Source organism: Trichechus manatus, unplaced genomic scaffold, assembly GCF_000243295.1.
Source record: "Trichechus manatus latirostris isolate Lorelei unplaced genomic scaffold, TriManLat1.0 scaffold00057, whole genome shotgun sequence".
NCBI classification, from domain to species: Eukaryota; Metazoa; Chordata; class Mammalia; order Sirenia; family Trichechidae; genus Trichechus; species Trichechus manatus.
Window position 1 is genome coordinate 10500732 of NW_004443993.1, and position 25148 is coordinate 10525879.

The 25148-nt window shown below is 53.0% G+C and overlaps 1 protein-coding gene across 1 annotated transcript in view; it reads left to right on the forward strand.

Moving 5' to 3' along the window:
• The window catches only part of DPP9 (dipeptidyl peptidase 9), a 51038-nt gene that overhangs the window by 6893 nt on the left and 18997 nt on the right, over nt 1-25148 (forward strand). Inside the window, exons 3-11 of the mRNA XM_023733276.1 lie at nt 7364-7476; nt 9954-10127; nt 10328-10496; nt 11556-11669; nt 19385-19513; nt 20379-20440; nt 22463-22563; nt 24503-24680; nt 24868-25030. Of these exons, the coding sequence (XP_023589044.1) occupies nt 7364-7476; nt 9954-10127; nt 10328-10496; nt 11556-11669; nt 19385-19513; nt 20379-20440; nt 22463-22563; nt 24503-24680; nt 24868-25030 (1203 nt within the window). The remainder of the gene's footprint in view (nt 1-7363; nt 7477-9953; nt 10128-10327; nt 10497-11555; nt 11670-19384; nt 19514-20378; nt 20441-22462; nt 22564-24502; nt 24681-24867; nt 25031-25148) is intronic.

The window sequence follows — 25148 nt, forward strand, 5'->3', positions numbered from 1 at the left end:
CGTGGGCACCTCCCTCCTCCGCGGGCGGGCCTCGTGGGCACCTCCCTCCTCCGCGGGCGGGCCTCGTGGGCACCTCCCTCCTCCGCGGGCGGGCCGCGTGGGCACCGCTTGCTGCACCTTCTGCCGTGAATTGTGTTCCCCTTCGGGTTACGGATCAGGTCTGAGGCGCTTCCCTAGCCTCTGCAGCCAGACCCGGGCCCAGCCAGACAGGAGGCACCTGTGGGGCGGATGACCTTTTCTGTCCCACTTTGCTGAAGGGTCTCACAAAGGAGGACGGGGCAGTTCCTTGTGGGAGCCAGCCAAGCATGTTCCCTTTTTTTTAATTTTTTTTTGTTATTGTTGTTGAGAATATATATAGCAGAACATACACCAGTTCAGCAACTTCTCCATGTATAATTATGTGACACTGATTATATTCTTCAAATCTTACAACCATTCTCACCCCCCTTTTCTGAATTGTTCTTCCCCCATTAACATAAGCTCACTGCCCCGTAGGGTTCCCATCTAACCTTTTGAGTTGCTGTTGTCAATTTGATCCCATATAGATAGATCTTAAAAGGGTACACTCCTCAAGGCAGACATTTTGTCCTAAGTAAGCTAAATCAATGGCTGGTTTTTTGGAAGTAGATTGCCAGACCTTTCTTTTGAGGCACCTCTGGGTGGGTTCAAACTGCCAACCTTTCAATTAGTAGTCGAGTGCTTAACTGTTTGCACCACCCAGGAACTCCTTGGTCAGGCCCTCAGCAAATACTTGAATGAATGTATGAGTGAATGAATGTCACACTCTGCCTTGAGGATCCAGAGTTTGTGGCTGAGAGGCTGGCCCGCGCTGATGGAAATGCCCACAACCCCAAGACAGATGCCAGCTGGCTGTCCTCTCCCCACGGTCAACACTGTTGCTCCTCACGGACAGACCTCTGGAAACCAGGTGGTGGTCTGGCCGGCACAGGACCGGACAGAGGAACACAGCAAATGGCGACCATCAGGTTTTGTAAATAAAGCTTTATCGGCATACAGCCACACTTGTTCATTCATGTCCACGCTGCCTTTGATCCACCATGGTGGAGGAGTTGCAACCGGCCATGTGGCCAAGAAGCCAGAAATGTTTACTCTCCGGCCCTTGACGGGAAAAATTGACCAATTCAAGTCTAGAAGAAAGTAGGGCTAGAAACGCTTCAAGTGTCTACCCAGGAGAGAGCTAGAGCTGCAAGTCTCCTGGAGCAGTGGGCGAGCCTCCCGGGCTGAGGCTGGCCTGTCGTCTTTCTCTTGCTGGCCCCAGGGCTTCCTGACCCCGACTCCCGGCACATCCTGTCTTCAGCCACACGCTCGTGTTGGAGTTGCGCTTGTGGGCAGGGTATGTGTGTGTGAGTTCCCCATGGCTGCTGAGACAAGTCACGAACCGGGAGGCCTCAGACCACAGAAATGTCTTCTCTCACAGGCCAAAATCAATTGCCCTGGACTAAAGTCAGCTCGTAGGCAGAGCTGCACTCCCTCCCCAGGCTCCAGGGAGGCCCCTTCCTTGCCTCTTGCAGCTGCTGGTGGCCACGGCATTCCCGGGCTCGTGACCCCATCACCTTCGCCTCCTGTTCTGTGTCAGATCTCCCTCTGCCTCCCTCACACGTGGAACTGCATTTGGGCTCCCCCCGCCGCCAGACCATCCAGGATTGTCTCCCCGTCTCAGGATCCTTGACTTCACCTCACCTGCAGAGCCCTCTGCCCCATGAGGTCACATTCGCAGATTCCAGAGATTAGGACATGGACGTCTTTTAGAGGGGCCGTTATTCAGCCCCCGAAAATACTGCTGAAAGGAACAGAAACCCACTCAACTAGCTTGGAGCCTCAAAGGGCATCTCACAGTATGGGTGCAGGGGCGTCTCACAGCACCCCGGGACAGAAAGTCCACCCGGACTGTGTGCAGCAGCACCTAACAGCTGGAACCTTCTAGAACCCAGGCATCTGCTCTGTGGACACCTCTCCACGTGTCCACCCCATCCTCTCCTTGCACCTGCCTTCCTCTGCCACCTCCACAGCTCCCGAGGTTGCATGTCATGGATTCCAGCCACCAGCAGAAAAGGGCTAGCTTTCTCCAAATCCAAATTTCCAGGAGAGGAAGTCCGATTGGCTAACCTGGGTCACATGTTGGTTGATTGCCAGGTCCTCGTCCAATCAGCTTTGGCCTATGTCTGGGGCTGGAGGTAGGAGGATCCTTGTCATACACAGGGGACCACTGAGGGCCCGCCCTGCCGGGGCAGCTGCAGACAAGGGGGTGTGGATGTGACCAGGAACCCAAAGCACATCTAGAACGGTTCAGCCCCTCCAGCCCAGAGGTCATCGCGTTTGTCGGGGTGACGCTGCTCACCGTCAGGCTGATCATCTGTGTCACTTAGCATCCTCGGGGCAACACGACCTCATTTCATGCCCAAGCTCTTGGGTTGACTTCCTGTGGCCCCCACGCATGTATAACACGTCTTAGTCACCTGTGGATCGCCTGCAGCTGGGAGAATGCTGGCACCCAGGGGATGTTTGGATTGGACATAAAGGGGCCGACAGGGAGACCCCCTGCCGCTACCCCGAGACTCCAGCGGCTGAGGCTGGGTCCTCCCGGAAGCTCCTGCCGGCCTGTTGGAGTGAGGTTTACTGCTGGGGCCTGCTGAGCCAGTCTCCGGGTTCATGAAGGCCCTTCTGGGTGCAGGTGATGAAACCCAGCGCAGACCAGACTGGGCAGCACAGGAAGTGTGCCGGCTCTTGGTCCCAGCAGGTGGGCTGGGGACCCCGGGACTCCAGCAGCAGGCTCAGGACGCGCATCTGCCTGTCAGCCCTCCTCATCCGGGCCGCTCACCATCTCCCACAGCGCACACAGGCATCTGTCGGCTGAAGGATGGCGCAGGCCTGGGACAGCACTAGGTGCCCTTAGATGGGACAGCGAGGGCTCATCTCTGCCTGGAGCCTGGGTCACGTGCCCTGCGGGGCCAGTTGCTGGGGCCACTGTGGCTGGAGACGGTGTTTGCTCAGGCCGGGGACACCCGTCACCCTGTGCCTGGGGGTGGGTTTGTTGGGGGTGGGGCACGTTTCCCCAGAGGAGAGGGGGGCGGTGACAACAGAACCCTGTAGCTGTCTTCTGCCATCCCAGCTCCTCGACTTGCCCGCCACTTGTTGTCACTTGTGCTAACAGCAGCAATTCTCAGGAAGGGGCCGTTTGGGCCACTTGGTGTGATCACTCAGTAATCCGCTTGGGAGGGTGGCGGCGCCCATGTCCTTGGCACGGCCACCCGTTTGACTTCCTGTTTGGAAGGCGCCAGCTGTTGCAGAGAGTCCCTGTAGACGGGGGCTGTCCCCGAGCAGACACTGCTGGCTGGAGCGCTGCCTGCCCCCTCCCAGCCTCCCACAGCGCTGCACCATGCTTTGCTTTTTTAAAAAACTGAAACATGGTTCGCATGCCACAAGACTCACTCTTTTAAAGGTGAAAACTCACTGGTTTTTAGGATATGCAGTGTTGTGCAACCATCACCACTCTCTAGTTCGAGAACATTCCGTCATTTTAAAAAGAAGCCCCACCCATTAGCCGTCACTCCCCCTCCCCCAGCCCTGGGCAATCACTGATTCACTTTCTGTCTGTGGATTTGCCTGTTCTGGCCGTTTCATATAAACAGAATCATGCAGTATATGACCTTTGGTGTCTGGCTTCTTTCACTCGGAGCTCCAGTGACGTAGTGGTTAAGAGCTTGGCTGCTAACCAGCAGGTCGGCAGTTCGAATCCACCAGCCACTCCTTGGAACCCCTTTGCGGCAGTTCTGCCCTGTCCTGTAGGGTCGCTGTGAGTCGGAATCCCCTCGACGGCAGCAGGTTAGGGTTAGTTGTTTTTGTTTTCTTTCACTCGGCATAAAGTTTTCCAGGTTCGTCCATGGTGTGGTACGTATCGCTGTCGTTAGGTGCCTTCGAGTCGATTTCGACTCAGTGACCCCATGCGGCAGAGTAGAACTGCCGCATAGGGTTTCTTAGGCTGGGGTGTGATCTGTATGGGAACAGATTACCAGGTCTTTGCCCCACAGAGCCACTGGGTGGGTTTGAGCTGCCAACCTTTCAACTAACAGCTGAGTGCTTAACCATCGTGCCACCAGGGCGCCTTCCCCTAAGCCCTAGGCAACCACCCATTTACTATCTCTATGAATTTGCCTTTTCTGGACATTGCATACACATGAAATCGTATAATATTTGGCGTTTCGTGACTGGCTTCTTTCACTGGGCATGGTGTTTCTAAAGTTCACCTAAGTTGTAGTATGTATCCGAACTTCACTCTTTTTTTTTTTCATTGTGGGAAAATACATACAACGGAAAATCACCATTTTAATCATTTCAAGTTGTACAATTCAGTGGCATTTAGTACATTCACAGTATTGTGCAGCCATCACCTCTGTCTTGTTCCAAAACAGTCTCAACCCCTCAAAAAGAAATCCCATGCCATTAGCAGCCACTCTTCCTTCCCCTCTCCCCCAAGCCCTAGGCAACCACTAATCCACTTTCAGTCTCTGTGGCTTTGCCTGTTCTGGACATTTCATCTCAGTGGAATCACGTGCCACACGATCCTCGTCCCCACTTGTGTGAGCATGAGAAGGAGCAGTGCCTCCGTGGGCAGAGTCGATGGGCAGGACTGTGCCTGTGCCCCTAGCCAGGAGCGAGAGGGTCAGACTGTGGAGCTTAGAGATCAAGCTGTCAGCGTTCCCAGTGCCTCAGCCGTTCGTGTCCCACCTGCACGTATCTAAGTGAACTCTGCATTTTTCTTGTATCCCTTTCAAAAGGAAACCTGTTAACCCAGTAGTTCCCTTTAAACCTGATTATACTTTACAAGCAAATTTTATCGTAAATGGAAAGCCCGTGTCACTAGCCTTAATGAGAACAGGTTGTGTCAAGATGACTCCAACTCGTGGCGACCCTACATGTGTCAGAGTAGAACTGTGCTTCATAGGATTTCCAGTGGCTGATTTTTCGGAAGTAGATTGCCTGAGGTGCCTCTGGCTGGACTCGAATCACCAGCCTTTTGGTTAGCAGCTGTGTGTGTTCATCATTAGCCCTACTCAGGGACTCCCCTTAATAAGAAGCTACCTATAACAATAAACATAAATGGAACAGGTATTATTAACTCTTAAGTCTGGAGGCGCTGAGCTTGGGGCCTATTCTCACTCTCTCATGAGAAAAGAAACGAGGTGGTCTTGAAAAGAGACGAGTGCCAAACTAAGCCTTCCTCTTCAAGAGACTCGGCATTGAAAGAGGGGTTTGTGCTTTCTGTAAATGATCGTTAGCCAGCGTCACATTCCCGGGCCATCGCAAGTCATCCTGCGTGCTGCTCTGTGGCTGACACTTGGGGACACACTGCCTGGGCTCCCTACCTTGCGGCACAGAGAAGGGGATACCGAGGCTCACCGGAGATAGCATTCTGGTTCTGCATTAACTTTATTGACAATAACACAGTAACCCGCCGAATCAAAGACACTGCTGGTGGTAAGACGTTGTTAGTTGCCTTTGATGCGGCTTCGAGTCAGGGCGACCCCGTGCACAACACAATGAAACATTGTCTGGTCCTGCGCCATCTTCGCGATCTTTGGTCTGCTCGAGTCCATTGTGGTCACTGTATCTTGAGTGCCTTCCAACCTAGGGGGCTCATCTTCCAGCACTGTATAGGATAATATTCTGTTGTACTTCATAGGGTTTTTATTGGTTGATTTTTGGAAGTAGATCATCAGGCCTTTCTTCCTAGTCTGTCCTAGTCTGGAAGCTCCGCTGAAACCTGACCTCCATGGGTGACCCTGCTGGTATTTGAAATCGCGGTGGCATAGCTTCCAGCATCACAGCAACATGCAAGCCACCACAGTACTACAAACTGACAGACGGGTGGTGGGGTGGTGAGATACGTCATTATTTTGTCTGCCACCAAGAAAAAAAAAGAAAAGCAGCAGCATCTTCGGCAGCGAGACCCATCCTGACCTCAGAGGTGCACAAATGTGAAACACCATGCAGCTTGCTGCTGAAATCAGCTGCTGACCGTCGAGGTAACACGTTCCAGGTGTCGTTCAGAGGGCTTTTGTTCATTACCTCATCTGATCCACGCAAAATCCTCACTGGGCAGATAGCGCTGTCCTTCTCAGTTTGTAGGTCAGGTCGAGTGAGTCAGGGCTCTCGGGTGATTCCGCCCCCCAGGAGGTACTCGGCAATGGCCGGAGACATCTGTGGGTGTCACGACGGGGGGGGCTACTGGACGTCAAGTGGGTGGAGGCCAGGGATGCTGCTCAACACCCTACGGTGCACAGGACGGCCCTCCCCAGAGAGGGATCTGCCCCCAAATGTCACTAGTGACACGGTTGAGAAACCTTGGATTAGATACATATGTCCCCATTCCCGTCTGTAAATTTTACCCCGACCCTAATCCGGATTCATTTAATTCTTGGCCTTTGCAAAAACATTTAATGGAGAAAGACATTCAAGAACCAGTTTTCGGCTGTGGGGAGTTGCATATTGTCGCCGCCCTTGTTTGCCCTCTTGTGTAGTACGTCTTAGTAACTTAGGGGATGACGCTCAGCACAGATGTCTCAGAGGTGGGAGAGCCTGTTGTTGACGGACTTAAACCCAGGTCTGTAGCCTTTCTAGGGGTCCCTCGGTGGGGCGAATGGTGAACGTGCTTAGCTGCTAACCAAAAGGTTGGCAGTTTGAATCCCACCAGAGGCATGTCTGAAGAAAGGCCTGGCAGTCCACTTCTGAGAAATCAGCCATTGAAAACCGATAGAGCACAGTTCTACTCTGACACACATGGGGTCGCCCTGAGTTGGAATCGACTTGACGGCAACTGGTAGCCTTTCTGGGGAGGCGGTGCCACCAGCCACCTGGCAGAACGAATAGAAGCAGAGGGAACCAACTTTGCCCAGCCACAAGGGAGCCACCCACAGCCCTCTCCCTGCCCTGGCCCAGGCCACCGCTGGGCCTGACTGGCGGCTTTTCTGTCCTGCCCTCGGTGGTGGTTGATGTTAGCTGCTTTCGGGTCAGCTCCTGGCTCATGGCGACCCCACGCACAATGGGATGAGACTCTTCTCAGTCCTGCGACGTCCCCATGATCGGTTGCCTGTTGCTTCGTTGCAATCCATAGGGCTTCATTGGTTGAATTCCAGAAGTAGGTTGCCAGGCCTTTCTTCCTAGTCTGTCTTAGTCTGGAAGCTCTGCTGAAACCTGTTCAACATCCCGGCAACACGAAGGCCTCCACTGACAGACGGGTGGTGGCTGCGCATGAGGTGCACTGGCTGGGAATCGAACCTGGGTCTCTGACATGGAAGGCGAGAGTTCTCCCACTGAACCGTCACTGCCCCTGTTCTCCCCTTAGGGATGCCTTACGGCAGCCGAGAGAACTCCCTCCTCTACTCGGAGATTCCCAGGAAGGTGCGGAAAGAGTCCCTGCTGCTGCTGTCGTGGAAGCAGATGCTCGATCACTTCCAGGTGAGCTGGACGTGCCCGGGCAGGGGCCCCAGACCCAGCTGATGCAGCGACTCCAGCCTGGGCCTCCCCGCCCCCCGGCTGAGACGGCGTGCAGCTGCAGCCCCCTGCCCCGTGCACCACCTGCTACAGGATACTTACTGGTTGCTGGTAAGACCTCTTACCCAGAGCGTCTCTTCCTTCTGAATGCATCACCAAAGATTTGTGATTCCTTGAGCCGAGGCCCTTTATGGAGACTGGCTGATGACTGGTGTCCTTCTGGGGAGAAGAGGTGGTTGTTGTCCTTAGGGGCCGTTGAGTGGATTCCGACTCACCGCGCCCCCGTGTGACAGAGTAGAACAGCCCTACGTGGTTGCCTAGGCTGTCGGCTTTACAGGAGCAGATAGCCAGGGCTTTCTCCCGTGAAGCCACTGGTGGGTTTGAACCACCGACCTTTTGGTTAGCGGCTGAGTGCTTAACCATTGCACCACGAGGGCTCCTTGGGAGAAGATTGTAGGTGGGAAAGTAAGAGCATTTTCTCTTGGCATATTATTATGTTTCAAATGCTTATTTTTGGTGAAAATACACAGAGCAGAACACACACCCGTTCAGCAGTGTCTGCACACGCAGTTCAGGGCCGTTGGTTTTGTTCTCCACTTGGTGGCAACAGTCTCGCTGTGTCTACTCCACTGGCCTCACCTCCATTAACTTAGACTTGCTGTCCACCCGGAACGTCTCATCTGTGCTTTCGAGTTACTGTTGTCAGTTTGGTCTTATATAAATAATCCTTTAAAGGAGCCCTGCTGATGAATGGTTAAGCACTCGGCTGCTAACCGAAAGGTGGGCGGTTCGAACCCTCCCACTGGCTCTGCAGGAGGGAAGACCTGGCGATCTGCTCCTGTAAAGATGACAGCCTTGGAAACCCCATGGGGGCAGTTCTGCTCTGTTTCATGGGGTGGTTATGAGTCAGAATCGACTCTGGCACACGATGGCAGTATATAATCTTTTAAAAGAGCTCAGCGCTGAAGGCATGTGTGCTTTACTAATTGAGCTAAACTTGCTTAAAGATGACTTCGGGGGATAGTTTGGCTTAAAGGTTTAAAGAGCCTCTCAGAGCAGTGGATTCCGGGGTTTCTCCCATCTCAGTGGGTCTGGTAAGTCTGGAATCTGTAGGAATTTGAAGTTCTTTTCCACATTTTTTCTCCGTTTTGATCAGGAGCTGTCTATCATGACCCTCATCAAAATGTTCGGTCTTAGTAGCCGGGCACCATCGGGTTCTCTTGGCTTATTTTCATTCGTTTTCGATTGTAAGAATGGCCTAACAGTATGTGGCAGGGGTGAGGCCTGACTCCGAGTCTCTCCCGCCCACGTGGTCACTCTCAGTGTTGCCGGTCCGTTGGTGAGCTCGTGTTCGGGGCGCTTTTGCCACCATGTGGCTGTGGCTTTGGTTTGGGTTCAGCTATTAAAAGTGTCTTCCTTCTCCTTAGTCTCCTCCACGTTTCCAGAATCTTCCTCTGGGCCGCTACGTGGTGCACCCAGCAGTGTACATATCTGCTCCCCTAGGGCAGGGTGTTGGGGCTCGGGTTGTTCTCCATTTGCATTGCCCCCCCACAGAGATCACGTGTGTTTGGTGACAGGTGGGCTCCTGCTGTCTGGGTTTAGAGTGCATGCTCTCAGCGGTGGGAAAGGGCTGTAAAGGCTAGGCAGTGGTGGAGGATTGGTGGCGGGCCCTGGGGGTCACTGGGTTCTGAGGGGCAGGGACCACTGCCCCAGGAGCCACTTCTGCCCTGGAGAAAGGCCATGGAGAGAGGCGGGTCGACTTGCTCCCTGCTCAGTTAAGCACCCGGCTCTAACCGAAAAGTCGGCAGTTAGAACCCACCCAGCAGCTCCATGGGAGAAAGACTTGGCGATCTGTTTCTGTAATGATTACAGCCTGGAAAACCATATGGGGCAGTTCTACTCCGTCACGTGGGGGCGCTATGAGTTGGAATGGACTCAACAACCAATTGTTTCACCCTATTAACTTAGACTCGGGCGGGGTTCAGGAAGGGTGAGCCCTGGAGACTGTAGGGCCCACCACCCAGGGTCCTGTTATCACGACCCCACAGCCCACTTGGCACCCTCACCGCCTCCAGGTCAGCATTCAAGCTCCCTGTTCTGTTCAGTTTAGCCGCATTGTTGCTGGGTGCCGTTGAGTCGATTTTGACTCACAGTGACCCCATGTGACAGAGTAGAACTGCCTCCTAAGGTTTCCTAGGCTGTAAGCTTAATGGGAGCAGATTGCCAGGTCTTTTCTTCCACGGAGCTACTGGGTGGGTTCAAACCACCAACCTTTTGGTTGGCAGCCAAGGGCTTAACTGTTACACTACCAGAGCCCTCAGCACAGCCCTGCTCGCCAGAAACTTCCCTGAGGTGTGGGCCGGTCAGACGTCCCCCGGGAATGTCTGGCAGAGGGGTGAGGGGAGCCCGGCATCCTCAGAGTGTCCCCCGTGTGTCCCCAGGCCACACCTCACCACGGTGTCTACTCGAGGGAGGAAGAGCTCCTGCGGGAGCGGAAGCGCCTGGGGGTCTTTGGCATCACCTCGTATGACTTCCACAGCGAGAGCGGCCTCTTCCTCTTCCAGGCCAGCAGCAGCCTCTTCCACTGCCGCGACGGGGGCAAGGACGGCTTCATGGTGAGCCGGGGGGCCTGCCTGGGGGCCCTGGTCACTGGGGGGGGGGGGCAAGGACAGGCTCACGGGGAGTCCTGGCCGCTGCCAGGACAGGATGAGGATGGCTTCGTGGCAAGTCCCGGGTACCACCTGGGCCTCCTGGTGGGGAGCGGCCGCAGGGTGGGCAGAGTCCCACCCCCTGAGCAGGGCCTCTGTATTCTCAGGTGTCTCCCATGAAGCCTCTGGAAATCAAGACTCAGTGTTCAGGGCCTCGGATGGACCCCAAAATCTGCCCTGCCGACCCGGCCTTCTTCTCCTTCATCAACAACAATGACCTGTGGGTGGCCAACCTGGAGACGGGCGAGGAGAAGCGGCTGACCTTCTGCCACAGAGGTGAGGGCGGGATCACCCCTGCTGCATAGGCCCACGGGGAGCTCTGGGCTGCTGGACTGTGACCGCCCCCAGCCCGCCCTCGGGGTGTGCTTGGTTTGGCCTGGCTGCACTTCCTATGGACAGCCCTTGGAGCCCCAGGCCAGCTTCTAGAAGGCCCTACTCCTATGACCCACTCCCTCCTCCAGGCACTGCCTGCCCCCGGCTCACACCACTGCACACCCCCTGCAGTGGCCCCCTGTGACCCCAGGGCTCCTAGGAAGCCCAGCCTCTTTCCCTGCCCGGCTCCGGGCTCTCTGCATGAATCCACCCAGCCACGGGGTCCGGCTGCCTCCACCAGGTGCTCGTTCTGCGCCTCTGTGCACTCGGCTCTCACCGTGCATACTGCCTTCCCACCTCCTCTCTGCCTGTCGGACCACTTTCTGGTCAAGCTCAAACCATCCCTGCTCCCTGGATGTCCCCTTATGCCTTACTTGCCGAGGCAACCTCCTCCCCCTCGGATGTCTGCAGTACTCTGCACTGCCCCCTTCTCCGCCCACCCGCAAAGCCTGGTCCCCTCTCTGCATCAGGCAGCGCAGGGGACACTCAGCAACGCCCAGAGACGCTTTCAGTTGTCACAGCTCGGGGAGGTTGCATCAGGTGGGTGGAGGCCAGGGACGCTGCTCAGCACGCTGCAGTGCACGGAACAGCCCCACCCCAGAGAACGTTCTGGTTCCGGACACCCACGCTGCTGAGGCTGGGAGACTAGACTGAGTTCCGTGGTCTGTTTTGTGCTTTTCCGTAGAGTTGCCAGCTGGTACCTAGCTGTTGTTGTTGGGTGCCGTCAAGTCGATTCAGACTCACAGTGACCCCGTGTGACAAAACAGAACTGCCCCATGGGGTTCCCTAGGCTGTAATCTTCACAGAAGCAGATCGACAGATCTTTCTCGCACAGAGCCACCGGGAGGGTTTGAACTGCTGGCCTTTCGGTAGCAGCCAAGCACTTACCCACCGTGCCACCAGGGCTGCCTAGTTGTTAGAATACTGCTTATTTCCCATCTGGCTCTCTTTCTCTCCCTCCAGGTTTGTCCAATGTCCTGGATGACCCCAAGTCTGCTGGGGTAGCCACCTTTGTCATTCAGGAAGAATTTGACCGGTTCACTGGGTACTGGTGGTGTCCCACCACCTCCTGGGAAGGTAGGACCTTTGTTTTTTTCTTCTTTCCTTTTTTTTTTTTTTCAATAAACTTTATTTTTTCGGGCAGTTTTAGGTTCACAGAAAAATTGAGCAGAGTTTTCACGTACTCTGTCTCTTTCTCCCTTGTAACAAATGTATCACATCTGTCATTCATGTGATACATTTGTTATAACTGATACACCAATTCTGATACATTTTTATCAACTAAAGTCTGTCGTTTACATGACAGAGTTCCTTGTTGGGTGGTGCAAACGGTTAAACGCTCAGCTGCTAACTGAGAGGTTGGAGGTTTAAATCCACCCAGAGGCGTCTCAGAAGAAAAGCCTGGCAGTCTGCTTTGGAAAGATCACAGCCATTGAAAACACTGTGGAGCATGGTTCTGCTCTGACACACGTGGGGTCCTCGTGAGTCGGAGTTGACTTGATGGCATCTGGTTGGGGTTTTTTATAGTTTACATGAGGGTTCACTCATTAGCTTGTGCAGTCCTGTGGGTTTCGACAAGGTGTCCTGGTGGTGCAGTGGTGAAGTGCTCAGCTGCCAACCAGAAGGTTGACGATTTGAACCCACCCAGCAGCTCCATGGCGGAAAGACCTGGCAGTCTGCTTTCATAAAGACGACAGCCTAGAAAACCCTACAGGGCGGTTCTACTCTGTCATATGGGGTCACTGTGAGTCAACATCGACTCCATGGCACACACCACCACCGTGAGTTTTGACAGGTATAATGGCATCTGCCCGTGGTGACAGTGTCATACAGAATAGTTTCACTACCCTAAGAACCCTGTGTTCTGTACGTTTCCTTTCTCATGAAAAAAACGGTGTTTCTGTGCACACGTCTCTCTTTCGATGGAGTCGCACTGAGTACTTGCTCGCCCCTTGCACCGATAACAGACCTCACCAGTCTTTCCGTGTCAGCACCGGGAAAACTCACCAATGACCCCAGGCGCCCCATTTGCCCAGATCTACGAGGTTTATAGGAGCCCTGGTGGTGGAACAGTTAAGCACCTGGCTGCTCACCAAAAGGCTGGCCGTTCGAACCCACCCAGCAGCTCTGCGAGAGAAGGACCCGGTGATCTACTTCTGTAAGGATTACAGCCAAGAAACGAGTTGAAGATCAACTTGACGGCACCTGCAACACCACCGGGGTTCATTTAACAGCTTCTACGTGGATGGACACTTTGGTTGTTGGCAGTTTGGGATTTGAGTTTCGCTGTGGGTGTTACAAACAGTACTCCGGTGAACAGCTTTGTACGTATGTCCTGGGGATACTCTGCGAGTACAGAGTACATCAGTCGTTCTCAACTAGGGGGTGATTCTGCCCCCCTCGCCCCGGTGACATTCGCCAGTATATTAGGAGCCCTAAAATATGGGTTGTCACAACTGAGGAGGCGGTAGGGGTGCTATTGGCATTGAGCGGGTGGAGACCAGGGGTACTGCTCAACTCCGCGCGGTGCACAGGATAGCCCCCACCCCGGGGAACGATCTGGCGCCCGTGTCCGCAATGCTGTAGTGGACAAGCCCAGCTGGAGAGAAAATTCGTAGCTGTAAGAAAGCTGAGTTGAAGATACACTCATTTCAAAGCTCAGTGGATATTGCCAACAGTTTCTGAAAGAAGCCAGCTCAGTGGGTCCTTTTGTGTCTCTGAGTTTCTGCCCCCAGCAAACAGGGGCATCTAATTTCCTCCCTCATTCAGTCAACCAAAGTCCGTCCTTTAAGCCTGGGGACGTTGCTTCCTGGGACGTGTCAGCAGCCTCAGCTCCTCGGCCGCGGCGAACAGCAGTGGAATTGAGGTCGCCTTGTTCACATGCGCCCCAGCCAAGACTTGCCTGCTCTGGGATCGGGCCTGGGCCAAGTCTCTGCTGCTAATTGATGCCTCTGTGGCCTTAGCGCATCTGTGTTTGTCAGCGGAGGACGACGCGACCGATGCTGAGCTTCCAGGTCTCAGTCACTCGCCGTTCACTGCCGCAGGCTCCGCAGCACCTGTGTGCCACCTTGTTGCTTGTTCGCTTGGCCTTCAAACCCACTTCCTTTACCTAAATCGGTTCAGAAGGAAAGCTTTAACCTATTACACCGCCATGGTGGTCCAAACAGCCTGGTACTGGTACAACAACGGATACAGAGACCAGTGGAACAGAATGGAGAATTCAGATGTAAATCCATCCACCTATGAGCAACTGATATTTGACAAAGGCCCAAAGTCTGTTAAATGGGGAAAAGACAGTCTCTTTAACCAATGGTGCTGGCATAACTGGATGCCTGTCTGCAAAAAACTGAAACAAGACCCATACCTCACACCATGCACAAAAACTAACTCAAAATGGATCAAAGACCTAAATATAAAATCTAAAATGATAAAGATCATGAAAGAGAAAATAAGGACAATGCTAAAAAAAAAAACAACAGAAAACCCATTGCTGTTGAGTTAGTTCCAACTCATAGCGACCCTATAGGACAGAGTAGAACTGCGCTATAGAGTTTCCAAGGAGTGCCTGGTGGATTCAAACTGCCGACCTTTTGGTTAGCAGCTGTAGCTCTTAACCACTATGCCACCAGGGTTTCCAGGGAACACTAGGAGCCCTAACACATGGCATAAACAGAATATGAACCATAAGTCACAATGCACAAACACCAGAAGAAAAACTAGATAACTGGGAGCTCCTAAAAATCAAACACTACGCTGATCAAAAGACTTCACCAAAAGAGTAGAAAGACAGCCTACAGACTGGGAAAAAATTTTTGGCTAAGACATACCTGATCAGGGTCTAATCTCTGAAATCTATAAGATACTGCAAAACCTCAACAATCAAAAGATAAATAACCCAATTAAAAAATGACAAAGGAGATGAACAGACCCTTCACCAAAGAAGACATTCAGGTGGCTAACAGACACATGAGGAAATGCTCACGATCATTAGCCATTAGAGAAATGTAAGTCAAAACTACAGTGAGATACCATCTCACCCCAACAAGGCCAGCATTAATCCAAAAAACACAAAATGTTGGAGAGGTTGTGAAGAGACTGGAACACCTGTACACTGTTGGTGGGAAGGTAAAATGGTACAACCACTTTGAAAATCAATTTGGCGCTTCCTTAAAAAGCTAGAAATGAAAGTACCATACGATCCAATAATCCCACTCCTTGGAATATATCACAAAGAAATAAGAGCCATCACACAAATAGATGTATGCACACCCATGTTCATTGCAGCACTGTTCACGATAGCAAAAAAATGGAAACAGCCTAGGTGCCCGTCAGCGGACGAATGGATTAACAAATTATGGTAAATTCACACAATGGAATACTACGCAGTGATAAAGAACAACAGTGAATCCGTGAAACATCTCATAACATGGATGAATCTGGAAGGCATTATGCTGAGTGAAATTAGTCAGTCGCAAAAGGACAAATACCGTATGAGACCACTATTATAAGAACTCAAGAAAAGGTTAAACACAGAAGAAAACATTCTTTGATGGTTACGAGGGTGGGGAGGAGGGGGAGGGGTATTCACTAACTAGATAGTAGACAAGAATTACGTTAGGTGAAGGGAAGGACAACACACACTACAGGGGAAGTCAGCACAACTGGACTAAACCAAAAGCTAAGAAGTTCACGAACACAGCCAAACACTTTGAGGGACAGAGTAGCAGGGATGGGGGTCTGGGGACCATGGTTGCAGGTGACATCTAGGTCAGCTGGCATAACAGAGTATTAAGAAAATGTTCTGCATCCTACTTTGGTGAGTGGGTCTGGGGTCTTAAAAGCTAGCGAGCGGCCACCCAAGATGCATCAATTAGTCCCAACCCACCTAGAGCAAAGGAGAATGAAGAACACCAAAGACACAAGGAAAATATTAATCTAAGAGACAAAAAGGGCCATATAAACCAGAGACTCCATCAGCCTGAGACCAGAATAACTAGATGGGGCCTGGCTACCACCACTGACCGCCCTGACAGGGAACCCAACAGAGACTCCCTGAAGGAGCAGCAGAAAGGTGGAATGCAGAACTCAAATTCTAGTAAAAAGACCAGACTAAGTGGTCTGACTGAGGCTGGGGAACCCCAGAAGACATGACCCCCAGACTCTCTGTTAACCCAAAACTAAAACCATTCCCGAGGCCAACTCTTCAGACAAAGATTAGACTGGACTATGGGACATAAAATGATACTCGTGAAGAGTGTGCTTCTTAGCTCAAGTAGATAGACGAGATCACATGGGCAGCTCCTGTCCGGAGGTGAGATGAGAAAGCAGAAAGGGACAGGAGCTGGTTGAATGGACACAGGAAATCCAAGGTGGAAAGGAGGAGTGTGCTTTCACATTATAGGGAGAGCAACTAGGGTCACATAACAATGTGTGTATAAATTTTTGTATGAGAGACTAACTTGAGCTGTGAATTTTCACTTAACACAGCACAATAAAAAGAAAGCTTTATAGTCCTACCATAAATGGAAAACCAGAACCACTTGCATAGATAGAGGTGAGATGCTAAAATATAACACGATGTCGTGGACACCAGTGTTCAAGGAGTCTTGGTGGCACAGTGGTCAAGCACTCAGCCACTAACCAAAAGGTCAGCAGTTTGAACCCACCCAGCAGCTCCACAGGAGAAAAGATTACAGCATAGGAAACCCTATGAGGCAGTTCTCCTCTGTCATATAGGGTCACCGTGAGTTGGAATCAGCTTGACGACACCTAACAGCAGCAAGCCACCAATGTTCATTGCAGCACTGTTCACGATAGACCAAAGGTGGAAACAACCCAAGTGCCCATCAGCAGACGAACAGATAAACACAACGTGGTCCATCCATCCGAGGGAATGTTTCTCGCCGTAGAGAGAAGTGAAGTCCTGATACAGACTCACACAGGCGAACCTGAAAGCATGAGGCTGAGGGAAATCAAACCTGTTGCCATCCAGTCGATTCTGACTCATAGCGACCTATAGGACGGAGTAGGACTGCCCCACAGGGTTTCCAAGGCCGTAATCTTTATGGAAGCAGGCTGCCACATCTTTCTTCCATGGAGCGGCTGGTGAGTTCAAACTGCCAACCTTTTGGTTAACAGCCGAGCACTCAATCACGGTACCACTGGGGTTCAAGTGAAATCAGTCAGACACGAAAGGACACATATTGCACGCTCCTACTTGTGCGAAATGCCTAGGATGGGCAGATGCACAGAGACCAAGGTGTGTTAGGGATCACCAGGGGCTGTGGAGATGGGGCGTGGGGGGAGTCGTTTAAAGGTGCTGAGATTCTGTTTGGGGTGAGGAAGAACGTTTGGGAACAGCGTGGTGATGGTTGCACAATGTGGTGAGTGTAGTTAGTTCGCTGAATTGTACACTTGAAATGGCACGCTCTTTGTTATATATGTTTTTTAAAACCAGTGACTGTCAAGTTGACCCTGACACCTGGCAGCCCGGTGTGCGTCAGAGTAGAACTGGACTCCATGGGGTTATCAGTGGCTTACTTTTTGGAAGCAGATCACCAGGCCTTTCTTCCGAGGTGCCTCTGGGTGGACTCGAACCTCCGATCTTTCAGTTACTGGCTGAGCACGTACACCGTTTGTGCCACCCAGGGACTCTGTTCTATACTACAGCAGCTCAGAGACCCCTTTGATGAAGTCCCCTGGATGCTGTGGCCAGAGACGCCTGTCCCTTTTGTTATAATCCCTTTTCTCACACCATGTGCTACAGGGATGCCTCTGGTGCTATTTTTTATTATTATTTAATTTTGGGTGAAAGTATACACAGCAAAACCCGCTCTCATGCCACAGTTTCTAGACATATTCATCAGTGACATTGGTTACATTCTTCCCATTGTGTCAACATTCTCGCTATTTCTGTTGTGGTTGTTTCACTCCCATTGACTTAGACTCCCTGCCGTCCACCTTCTCGTCTGTGCTTTAGAATAGCTGTTGTCCATCCTGAGACCAGAAGAACTAGATGGTGCCCGGCTACCACCCATGCCCGCCCTGACGGGGAACACAACAGAGAGTCCCTGACGGAGCAGGAGAGAAGTAGGGTGCAGAACTCAAATTCTAGTGAAAAGACCAGACTTAATGGTTTGACTGAGACTGGAGGGACCCCAGAAGACATCGCCCCCAGACTCTCCATTAGCCCAAAACTTAAATCATTCCCGAAGCCAACTCTTCAGACAAAGATTAGACTGGACTATGGGGCATAAAATGATACTCGTGAGGAGTGTGCCTCTTAGCTCAAGTAGATACAAGAGACTAAATGGGCAGCTTCTGTCTGGAGGTGAGATGGGAAGGCAGAGAGGGTCAGGAGCTGGTTGAACGGACACAGGAAATCAGGTAGAAAGGAGGTGTGGGCTGTCACAGTATAGGAAGAGCAATTAGGGTCACATAACAATGTGTGTATGAATTTTGGTATGAAAAACTGACTTGAACTGTAAACTTTCACTTCAGGAACAATAAAAAAGAATGGCTGTTGTCCATTAGGTCTTACACAGATGATTCTTTATAAGAGCACAGTAATCCAGGGTGACAATCCTTAGTCTTTGGGCTAACTGTTACTTAGTTTAAAATGACTTCAGGGGACAGTTTGATTCAGGATTTGAAGACTGACTCAGCCAGTGGCCTTGGGGTCTCTTCCAGCTTCAGTGGGTCCAGTAAGTCTAGGTTCTTTAAGAATTTTAGGTTCTGTTCCCGTTTTTCTCCCTTTCTATCAGGACCCATCTGTTGTGTCCCTGATCAGAACGTTCAGTAGTGATAGCTGGGCCACTTCTGGTGCTATGATGGGGACACAGCTCTTTTTCTTAGCTGTGGCAACCCCAGCCGGGCCTTCCCAGCTGACAAATGCTGAGAGCCACAGGACCTTTACACACAGCAGAGGCGACATCACGAGGGCTGAGCCTGAACCCCAGCATGCTGTTTCCAAACTGCGTGACCTCGGGCTGGCCCCATCACCTCTACGAGCCTCAGGCGCTCTGTCTGTAGAGCAGGCCTGGAGAAGACCTTGCCTCCAGGTGCAGTGAGGCGTCACCTCCCTCAGCACCATGTGGTCGAGCTCCTTCGAGAAGTTCCATCTTCAGTCTGTGGAGGAAGGTCCTCTCAGCGGTTGAGGAGGGAGAGGGCATGTTGAGGAAGGAGCAGCGGTGGGTTTCATCCCTGGATGTCAGCACCAACAGTCGGCCTGCCTCCTTTTTTTTTTAAATTATTTTTATTTGTTGTTGTCGGAGAAATACACAGAGCAGAACATAGACCAGTTCAGCCACTTTTCCATGTAGAATTTGGTGACGTTGATTACGTTCTTCAAGTTGTGCAGCCATTCTCACCCTCCTTTTCCAAATTTTCTCTTCCCCATGAACATGAACTCCTGCCCCTGCCTGCCTCCTTTTACGCTGTTGCCGTGCCAGGGTTCACTTACCTCTTGTAAAGATTTTTACTGTGATCCTCCATCGTGGCCCATGTCCCGTGTGGCCGCCTCCCGGGCCTTTTTGTTCTGGGAATCTCTGTGTTCCCATTGTATAGATAAGGAAACTGAGGTCTGAGCGGAGACATGACTGGATTAAGGTCTAGTACTTGGAAGGACTGGGGGTCCAGCAGCTCTGGGGCGTTCGCCCTGGATGCTGCCTGTGTGTCTGCACCCTCGTATATGCGTCAGGGGAGTGGTCTGGGAGCGGGGACTCCTGACCGTGTCCTGGCCTCCCCCAACAGCCCCCACGGGGGGTTCAGCGGCTTCCTTGCTCCCCTTCAAGGTTCAGAAGATCTCAAGACGCTTCGCATCTTATACGAGGAAGTCGATGAGTCCGAGGTGGAGATCATTCATGTTCCTTCACCTGCCCTAGAAGAAAGGAAGACGGATTCCTACCGATACCCCAGGACAGGTGAGTGTGGCCAGGCCAGTGGCCTGGGGCCTTTGAGTCCTGGGTGGTGAAATGCACTACCCCCAGGCCTCTGGCATTGGGCACCAGCAGGGAAGCAGAGAAGCTTCTGCCCTTTGGAAGCTAAAGCCTGCCCGGGAGACCCTCCCTCTCCTGGCTCACCTAGGCCTCGTCGTGTAGCTGAGAGGTGGGCCAGCTGTTTCTGGGGAAAAGGCCAGAGAGGAAGTATTTTCAGCCTTGCGGGCCAAGACAGTCTCTGTTCCAGCAACTCAGCCCTGCCACTGTAGCCCGAAAGAAACCATGGATGACGATATGTAAACGAACAGGCTTGGCTGTGTGCCGATAAAACTTTATCGACGGACATCGAAATTTGAACTGTGTATCGTTTTCACATGTGACGGAATTGGCTTCTTTTGTTTTTTCTTTGAACCGTTCAAGAACAAAAACGTAAGACCATTATTCACACGTGGGCCATACAAAAACAGGCAGCAGGCCTTATTTGGTGCTTGGGCCACAGTCTGCAGACCCCCGCGGTTTGCAGACACAGCAGAGCAGGACCACAGGGCGCTGCCTTCTAGATGTGCCTGCCTCCTCCTCCAGCTTTCTCCTCCTGTTGCCCGGACCTCCTCGGTTACTTCTTGGCACCTCTGCATTGCACGTTTTTTTGAGCCAACTCATATCCTCCATAGAGCAAGGCCATGCTTCACCCAGGATGTGCCCGCCGGAGCCAGGCAGGAATGCCACTGAGAGAAGCAGGCGGGGCCAGGAAAAAAGGCAGGACTTGAGGGTGGCACCTTGTGGACAGACCACGGCGTTGGCACGTGCAGGCGGCACCCACACACTCTCCCCTTGCTTTCATTCTTTGTAGGCAGCAAGAATCCCAAGATCGCCTTGAAGCTAGCAGAATTTCAGACAGACAGTCAGGGCAAGGTAAGTGGGCCCAGGACATCCTGGGGAAGCTTCCTGTTGAGGGAGGAGGGGCTGGGGGACATGCTAGGAGATGGGTGGACAGTCAAGCGTGTGTCCTTCCTGGGGCCAGTGCCCCCCACACCCTCATGGCTGCAGCCCAGTGCACTTGGTGTGAAAGCATGTTCTCAGAGACCCTCTTCTGGGTTGTCACTCTGAACCTCGGTTTCTTCCTCATCTGGGAAACCAGGAGTGGTGAGCTCAGTCTTTTCTTCCTCGGATGGTTGGGAGGTGTGAGGCAGTGAGGCCGATGAACATGTGCTTTGAGCTACAGCCCCCACAGGGTGGGACGTCCTCAGGCTTCCTCAGTAGGCGGCTTACTTCTCTTCTTTCCGAGCTTCTGGAACTGGGACCTCCACAGACAGATGTCCGGGTGACCAGACTTCAGGCAGGGAAACACCCCAGCATTTGGGGCAGATCCTTACAGACCCCTTTCCTGGTCCCCTCCGCTGTCGTGGGATCCTTTTCCCCACTCCCCAGTCAGCATCAGACACAGGGTCCTCATCACCCCAGGAGCCGCTGCTCAAGACCTTGCAGCCCCGAGGAGGTGTCGGCACCAAAAGGCATCAGAACCCAGGAGTGGCGAGCCTGCTTAGGCCCCCAGCCTCCAGCTGCCAGCCCAGCACACCCATCAGTCACGGAGCAGCAGCAGCTGCATGGGGCTCGCTCTCTCCCAGGGCCACTTTCTCAGCAGACTGCAAATCTCACCACATATGGATGATTCATTAAGTTAAGAAGAGTCATGTTGGGGGACCACCTGAGTCCCGCGCAGAGCCCTGGACAGGCGTGGCTGCAGCACCAAAAACACCCCACACATCCGTCAGAGGCCGGAGAGGCCCTGGCAAACCGACGGAGCCTGTGTGCATTTTTGTAAAAACAAATTCTTGTAAAATGTTTCAGAAAATATTACGAGACTGAATGCACTTCTAGGGGCAGTGGAGGTTCAGAGGTAGAATTTTCATCTCCCACGCGGGAGACCCGGGTTCAATTCCCGGCCACTGCACCTCGTGCACAGCCACCACCCGTCTGTCCGTGGAGGCTGGCGTGTTCCTAGGCTGCTGAACAGGTTTCAGTGGAGCTTCCAGACTGAGAGGGACTAAGAAGAAAGGCCTGGCTATCTCCCAAAAACCAGCCAGTGAAAACCTTGTGCATCACAGCGGTTTGGTCCACAGCCGACCGCGGGGATGGCGCCGGCCCAGGCAGCCTTCCGTTCCGTTGTGCATGAGGTCGCCGTGAGTCAGGGCCGCCTCGGTGGCAGCTGACAGCAACAGAACATACTTGCTCTCATAACTGGAGGCGGGGGTTTTGTTTGTTCGTTTTTGTTTTCTGCAAGATCAGACTCTAACCAAACCCCCTGGCCTGGTGGGTTGTACACAGATCCTGCGTGTTGGCCTTGCCCACTTCAGTGCCCGCTGGGATGGAGCGTGGCTGCCGGATCCTCCGGGTAGTGACAGCACTTGGCTGAGTGCCACAAAGAACCACCCCCTGTGCTGTTTCTAATGGTTCCTTAGCCCGGCAGACGGGCAGGACCCTGACGTGGGTGTGGGTTATGCCCGTGGAGCTCATGGGGATGGTGACATGGTCGCGTGTTAGCCTCGGCCAGGCCTTTCCTTCCTTCTTCCTTCTATCGTTCCATCCTCCCTCCCTCCCTCCCTTCCCTCTCTCATTTCTCCCTTTCTTTCCTTCCTTCCTTTTTCCCTCCCTCCCTCCCCTCTCCCTCGCTGTCCTCCTTCCTCCAGAGTAGATGCTGTGTTGTACCATCCCCCCCGTTTAGGCCCCAGGAAGCCACCCAGGCCAGAGGCCGTGTTCTGCCCAAGGTCTCATGGTGCTCATGTCACTATCCCCATGTCCCCTGGGTTTCCTGTCTCCCAGTTGGGTACCGTGATCAGCTGGCCTGCCTCCAGCTGGGTGCCTTTCCCCCCGGTCAGCATGTGGGCGGGCAGCGCGTGGGCAGCCGGCCATGACCCGAGTCTGCTTTCCCTCTAGATCGTCTCGACCCAAGAGAAGGAGCTGGTGCAGCCCTTCAGCTCACTCTTCCCGAAGGTGGAGTACATCGCCAGGGCCGGCTGGACCCGGGACGGCAAGTAGTGAGTGTCTGCTGGCTCACGCTCGGGGCTTCCGCTGGTCCGTCCTCTGCCTGCCCTTGCTTCCAGAACCTACTAAGCCTCAGCCAGTCAGGAGACAACACACTGGGTTTCCACATCCTGGTTGCGGTGCCACTGGGACGTGTTGACCATGTTTCCCAAAGTGGGGGTGCAAGCCCGGCACCCAGAAACACCTACTCGCAATGTGAAGGTGTTCCAAGTCTTTCACCCTGAAACTGGCTACCGTCTGGGGTAGCTGTAACTTCGAGCGCAGATGTATTTCTGATTCTCTCCATTCGTTCCAGGCGCACGGTAGGGTTAGGTGTCGCCAGCCTTTTCAAGGCAGGCCTGGCCGCGTGACATATTGTGGCAAATGACATGTCAGTGGAAGGGATCTGTGTCAGTTCCACCTGGAATTTAAGAATTGGTGCAGATTTTCCCATCCCCCCTGCTCTCCAAGTCACTGAGTCAGCACTGTGGAGCAGAGCTCCGGGCTGGCCTGCAGTGATCATGTAACTCAAATGAGAAATGTGCTTTCATCATTTAAACCCACTGGGACATAAAAAATTAAAAACATAAAGCTGTGCTCCCTTTTCCGTCGCTTTCCACCCCTTCTGTTTCTGTCGAGGAGGAAAATCTCTTTCATGCCGGGGGCTCAGACTACAACCTGGGGGCCAAATCTGTCCCGCTGCCTGGTGTTGTATGGCTTACGAACGAAGAATGATTTTTACATTTTTAAACGATGGAGGGAAGCAAATGAAGAATAATATTTCGTCACATGTGAAAATTAGATGAAATTCACCTGTCAGTGTCCGTAAACAGAGTTTTACTGGCCCAGAGCCCCACCCGTTCGTTATGTCTTATCTGTGGCAGCTTTCACACTACAATGGCCAAAAATCCGTACTGGCTGGCCCTTTACAGGGAAAGTGCTGATCCCTGCTCAAACGCTTGCTGTCTGACAGAGGCGGGTTTCAGGCCCAGTGCTTTGGCATGAAGCAGGCTCTCGTTAGAATTTCATCTCCCTGCTATGCTGCTGGAGTCCCTGGGCGGGGCAGATGGTTCAGTGCTGGGCTCCTAACCAAGATGTTGGCAGTTTGAAACCCCCCAGAGGCACCTCGGAAGAAAGGCCTGGCGATCTGCTTCCATGAAAACCTTGTGGAGCAGCTCTACTCGGCGCACACGGGGTCGCCACGAGTCGGAATCGACTCGACAGCAACCGCGTTGTGTCACTATTTTATTTGATTTTGGTTGGTCCATCTTTACGTTGAGATGCTGGTCTTCCGTTTGTAGAAGTGATAACGTCTTCCTTTAAAATAACTCTAAATTTATTTTAAAGTTTATTTGAAACATAAAGTAAACCTAAGTTTAAAACCTCAGGTGATCCTTCTTCGGTCTTCCTAACTTTTTGGTTAGCAGCCAAGTGTAGTAAGCGCTTGTACCACTCAGGGACTCCCCCGTTTATAGCAAAACAGGAAATCAATGATAGTGTCAGCAGGCTGAGGATTTGGCAGAAATCGTGAAGTTTGCGCAACACTGCTCTGAGACTTCGTAGCGTGTGATGTTGTTTTCAGAACGCTCGGATTGTAGAGTTATGCCAGCCATTCTGTCAGGGTGAACACCAGTGAGGGAACCTCCACCGTACAGGGTATCAGGTGTGGGCAGAGTCAAGGAGCCCTGGTGGCACAATGATTAAGCACTCGGCTGCTAACCAAAAGATTGGTGGTTCAAACCCACCAGCAGCTCCACAGGGGAAAAGCCCTGGCAATCTGCTCCCATAAAGAGTATAGCCTAGAAAACCCTACAGGGCAGTTCTGCTCTGTCACATAGGGTCACTGTGAGTCAGAATCCACTCAACAGAACCCAACTACAGGAGTCAGGAAAGGATGCTGCCCCCGCTTCCCCATGGCCACTGAGGCCTCCGCTTCCCTCTGACTCCCCCTAGTGCCTGGGCCATGTTCCTGGACCGGCCCCAGCAGCGGCTCCAGCTCGTCCTCCTGCCCCCAGCCCTGTTCATCCCGGCCACGGAGAGCGAGGAGCAGCGGGTGGCGTTCGCCAGGGCCGTCCCCCAGCACGCCCAGCCGTACGTGGTGTATGAGGAGGTCACCGACGTGTGGATCAATGTAAGGGCGGGGGTGAGGGTCTGCGCCAGGCCAGGGCCCCTGGGGTCACGTCAGAGTGCCAGCGATGGCGACAAGGCTGAGCGGGACCCTAGGTGGAGGAGGGAGAGGGTCCCCAGGGGCTGGGTTGGGCCTCTGCCTCGGCCCGACTCGCATTTCCTGACCTGCCTTCTCTCTTCGCTTGGGACAGGTTCACGACATCTTCTACCCCTTCCCCCAGTCCTCAGGAGAGGAGGAGTTCTGCTTCATCCGCGCCAACGAGTGCAAGACCGGCTTCTGCCACTTGTACAAAGTCACCGTGACGCTGACGCACAGTGGCTACGACTGGACTGAGCCCCTCTGCCCCGGGGAGGGTGAGCACGGCCCGTCGTCCAGGGCCATCTCGCTGAGGCGGCCGTGTGGTGTTCCGCGTGCCCTCCGCCATCTCGCTGAGGCGGCCGTGTGGTGTTCCGCGTGTCCTCCGCCATCTCG